Source organism: Triticum aestivum, chromosome 7A, assembly GCF_018294505.1.
Source record: "Triticum aestivum cultivar Chinese Spring chromosome 7A, IWGSC CS RefSeq v2.1, whole genome shotgun sequence".
NCBI lineage: Eukaryota > Viridiplantae > Streptophyta > Magnoliopsida > Poales > Poaceae > Triticum > Triticum aestivum.
Window position 1 is genome coordinate 570,879,338 of NC_057812.1, and position 5,233 is coordinate 570,884,570.

The following is a 5,233-nucleotide window of genomic DNA, read 5'->3' on the forward strand; positions in this document are numbered from 1 at the left end:
GGCGTGGAGGAGGTCTGATGGCCATAGGAGGGGAAAGAGGGCATGCAGAGATGAGCAGCTGGCCAGTGAACGACGACGTCCCGTCCATGACAAGCCCGATTTTAATTTGTTTTGCTGGTCAATCCGTGTCCGGCAGTGCTGTGGATCCGACTCTGATCGAGGCTGGCCGCAAGCCCGATTTCAACTTGTTTTGCTGGTCGATGATTCCATAAATTGAAGAGAGGGCCAGGCCATGATGTACGAGCATCGCAGCCAAGCGCTTTGAGTTCCTGGTTCTTCGTTGGCGAAAGAGTAGAGCGGCTGGGTGATCCTCGGGCCACCAGTAGTAGAACGATCCGCCTCCGCAACGCAAAAGCACCGCCGGGATCGATGAAGCTTCTTCCGGCCGCCCTCGGCCTCGTCCTCCTCCTGCTCGTTCTGAATCCCAATGGCGTGGAGGCCCGGCCAGCCCCGGCCGTCGGCCATCAGAAGAAGGCCTCGAGCGCCACCTTCTTCGTCTTCGGGGATGACTTCGCCGACAACGGGAACCTCCCTCTGACCGACCCAGTCACCGAGATGTCGCGGCAATGGGCCTACCCCTACGGCTCCAACTACGTCGATGCCGATGGGTTTCCGCGGCCTAATACTCCGTCCGGCCGTTTCTCAAACTACAGAATCCAGTCGGATTTCATCGGTAAGTACTACTATGTTGTAATGTTACCCTAAAAAGGTACTCTGTTATATTTTAATCTCATGTTATACTGTAATCCATGGTGCATCACAATTAACCCTACTCGTTTGTTTTATTAATAACTTGCAGCGACAATGCTGGGATTGGAGGAAGCCCCTCCGGCGCATGCCCGCACGGCAAAGAAAACCTGTGACCCATCGGGCATGACCTTTGCTACCGGTGGTGCAAGCGTGTTGGACAGTAAATCGCACGAGGTCCCCGCCCTCGCCAAGCAGGTCGACACTTTTAAGAAGATGGTCAAGGACGGGACCATCACGGAGAATCAACTAAGTCGCTCTGTAGCGCTCGTGGCCTTCTCCAATAATGACTATGCAGGCACCAGCGTCATTGGCCTAAGTAGCCCCAGCAATGTGAGTATCATATCCGCACAATGTATATATGCATACACGAATTTGAACTAATTTGTTTGTGCATCTTACTAACTCATAATTTCCATATATGCAATGTAGATTAATGCTTATATTGGGAAGGTGACAAAAGAGATTGCAACTAATGTGGATCAATTGTTGAAGCTTGGGGTGACAAAGGTTCTTGTCAATAACTTGCACCCTATCGGTTGCATGCCATCACACACCCGAACCAACAACTACACGACGTGTGATATTTTTGGAAACTTGGGTGCATCCATTCACAACGACAATCTGAAACAAATTATGACATCAAGAAAGAATGTCTACATCATCGACGTGTACACCGCCTTTGTCAATATTGTAGATCATGGGGCAGGTATGTATCTACATGCATTCAAAAGCGTCTCATTATTTTATAATTATCTTAATCTAATTAGATGGGTTTGATTGTGTACATGAAATACTTTATCTAAACATTTTAAATTTCATGTGCATTAATGTAGGTAAAGGCTCGGAGTTGTCCAAACAATTTAAGCGCAAACTATCGCCGTGCTGCGAGAGTTTGAATTCGAATGGTTACTGCGGACAGCAGGACGAGTCATCCGCGGAGCTTCTTTACACTGTGTGTGACAACTCAAGCAAATTCTTCTATTGGGACGACATGCACCCAACACACGCAGGATGGGAAGCTGTCATGAAACAATTGGAAAAACCCTTGAAGAAGTTTGTAGATCAACACTAGGTAGCCAGGTTTCATATGTCGTTGTAGCGATTTTCATGCATGATGACAATATTCTGATTGTATTTGTTCGATAGTTTTATAAGCATTTCAAAGACTGTACTTTCTGGATTTGAGTCTTCTTTTGTAGAAACTATACTCATAAGAAGTAATTATTGTATTCCATATGGCACATCTACAATAAAGATGTGTCCTAGCTATACAAACCGAGTGCTTACCTATATGCGGTTCAATAAGGTCGAGGCAATTTCACGCCGGTTGATTTTTTGTTGTCTGACATGGTCTACCGGGTCGGCGTGTTCTAGGGATGACAGGTATCTTGTCTCTGAACTCAGGATTAAGATAATTTTACCCATGGATGGGTATCTGTGGTACCCGACCCGAAGTATGGTTTAGATAAGTTTTTATGTTCATGTACAACGCTCAAACCCGATCAACAACTCTATACCCGCGCAACCAGACCCGATAGTCTGACTCGCAGGGTCCATAACTTTTTTTCCCAACAACCCATAGCAGTTCACTAACCTATCGCCTTTCCATAGTGGCCTTTTTCCTCGCAGCAGTTCACTAACCCCTGACTGATGGCTACATGCGGTTGATTCGATTAGTATATCCATTGTATGGGCTTGTTTTCTAGCTGCCACCTTCCGATCCTACGAGCCTACGTACGCGACATTGATGCCTGAATGCATTCACCAAGTAATGATGTAAGTAACTGGCTTCCTTTACAAGCGCGTACATTGATGCACATAGACATAGTCAGCCTCCCTTGTTTTCAACCGCATTTCTGTCCGTGGTTGCTACATTGATGCACATACTCCATAGACATAGTCAGTAAGTAACTCGTGAGATTGGCTTAGACTCGGTCCATGCATGGTTGCTGGCTTGCTGCATTTCAGCTGCCCCCCTTGATTAGCGGCAGTAAAAAGATGCACACTTAATTACTTCGGACACACGCGAGAGACAATCTTTGATTGAACCAGTCAGATAAATTTACCATCAATCTCACGATGCTGATAAGTTGACAATCCATCCATCCATCCATCGAAGCAATCAAAACGAGACAGCTCACCGAAACGATGGCCGGAGACGGCCATCCTCTAGCTCACGTACGGCTCTACTTGCGTAGAAATTTACATGCGACCTAACAAGAATGGATGAATATGGAGCCATGGAGGATAATGTGCAGAACTAGAACATAATCACCATCATCTCCACAACCAGATCTCCCCCCCCCCCCCCTCCGTCGCCCTCTGCGCGGGCGACCGAGGGGCCCCAACCCTAGCCGTCGGGTCACCGCTTCTTCCTCTCCCTCCCCTCCATCGTCGCCGGTGGTCGGCGCCGGGCATAGCCTGTGCGTGAGACGACGGCGGCGGAGGCACTCCTCCCTCTCGCGGGTCATAGGGTGACGCGGGGCACCCTGGCTCGAAGGTGTGACCCCGATCTAGACTGCGGCGGCGCCGATCTGGTTCATGACGGTCCAGATCTGGACTACGGCGGAGTGGCGGCCGGCCGGCGTCCTACTGGCGGCTGTGATGGCAGTGTTCGTGACGGCGATGGCGATGGCTGTGCGTGGCGGCGTCGGAGGCGGCGCGGCGGCCTGCCCTATTTGGGCGACGGCGGCGGAGGCACTCCTCCCTCTCGCGGGTCATAGGGTGACGCGGGGCACCCTGGCTCGAGGGTGTGACCCCGATCTAGACTGCGGCGGCGCCGATCTGGTTCATGACGGTCCAGATCTGGACTACGGCGGAGTGGCGGCCGGCCGGCGTCCTACTGGCGGCTGTGATGGCAGTGTTCGCGACGGCGATGGCGATGGCTGTGCGTGGCGGCATCGGAGGCGGCGCGGCGGCCTGCCCTATTTGGGCGACGGCGGCGGAGGCACTCCTCCCTCTCGCGGGTCATAGGGTGACGCGGGGCACCCTGGCTCGAGGGTGTGACCCCGATCTAGACTGCGGCAGCGCCGATCTGGTTCATGACGGTCCAGATCTGGACTACGGCGGAGTGGCGGCCGGCCGGCGTCCTACTGGCGGCTGTGATGGCAGTGTTCGCGACGGCGATGGCGATGGCTGTGCGTGGCGGCGTCGGAGGCGGCGCGGCGGCCTGCCCTATTTGGGCGATGGCGGCGGAGGCACTCCTCCCTCTCGCGGGTCATAGGGTGACGCGGGGCACCCTGGCTCGAGGGTGTGACCCCGATCTAGACTGCGGCGGCGCCGATCTGGTTCATGACGGTCCAGATCTGGACTACGGCGGAGTGGCGGCCGGCCGGCGTCCTACTGGCGGCTGTGATGGCAGTGTTCGCGACGACGATGGCTGTGCGTGGCGGCGTCGGAGGCGGCGCGGCGGCCTGCCCTATTTGGGCGGCAGCGGCGATGCGGTCGGCGGCGGCGTGGAGGGCCTGGTGGTCACATCGGCAGCACGTCCGATTAGATCTGTTCTGACCGATGCAGTCGACGGTGGTGGTCACCTCTTTCGTCAGAGGTGGCCGGCCTGTGTCTGGCTGGTCAGATCTTGAGATTCATCGTCTAGTCCCGGATACGAGTCGGGGAGACATAGTTGCCGGTGAAAACCGAGCGTTGGCGGGCGATGGCGGCGTTTTCCCACCGTTACCTTGATGAATGTATCGTCATGTAACTGTTGTCGACCCGCTCGTGCTGCTTCGGGGGAAACTCTAGGATCTGATCTTCCAGATCGGACGATGGCGATACTACAGTGTTGTTTCTCTCTTGGGAGTATCGTTTGTGGAGCAGCGGTGGAAGACAGGGGCTGGAGGTGGAGCAGCTTCGTCTTGCACGGAGCTTCGGTGGAGCTGGCAAGTCATGCCTGACCGACAGGTGCTACGCTGAGTCATGGCTGGTTGGCAGGTGCTACGCACGATGGATCTTTCAGAGTCTTCGCGTTTGGACGGACGAGCGCAAGACGGTGGCGTCGTTGGGTGTTGTGATGGCGTCGACGGATGTCCGGACTGGCAATGATGATGCGGATCTCTCTCCTGAAGATGGGAAGTGGTCCGATGATGATGGCGGCTTCTAAAACTTGTGCATGTGGTGTGCGCTTTAGGTAGGTTGTACCGGCTGTTGGTCCCAATATGTTATGTGGATGGATCGGCAACGACACTGATTTTAGATAGGATTTTAATCATTTTTGCCACTAGTTGTGTCCCACTATTCAGTTTTACCACTAGAAGTTACAACTACTCAAAAATGCCATCGATCCGTGAGATGTTTGCTCAAAAATGCCATCGTTTCGTTAGATGTTTCCTCAAAAATGCCATTAGACATCGTTATTTTCACATCAAACTCATTGACCATGTTATATGACAAAAATAAGCCTAGACCCACATGTCAGTTCTCTCTATCTCACAATAATAAGTATGGCCCCGCTTGTCAGGAGTAACCAAGCGAATAGTTTTATAGG

The 5,233-nt window shown here is 52.8% G+C and overlaps 1 protein-coding gene across 1 annotated transcript; it reads left to right on the forward strand.

Annotated features, from left to right (window-relative positions):
- Nucleotides 1-253: 253 nt before the first annotated feature.
- Nucleotides 254-2,068, forward strand: LOC123152241 (GDSL esterase/lipase At3g09930). Its single transcript, XM_044571837.1, has 4 exons — nt 254-673; nt 800-1,080; nt 1,180-1,456; nt 1,584-2,068. The coding sequence occupies exons 1-4, from the start codon at nt 370-372 to the stop codon at nt 1,820-1,822; spliced, it is 1,101 nt and encodes a 366-aa protein (XP_044427772.1). The 5' UTR covers nt 254-369; the 3' UTR covers nt 1,823-2,068.
- The last annotated feature ends 3,165 nt before the right edge of the window (nt 2,069-5,233 follow it).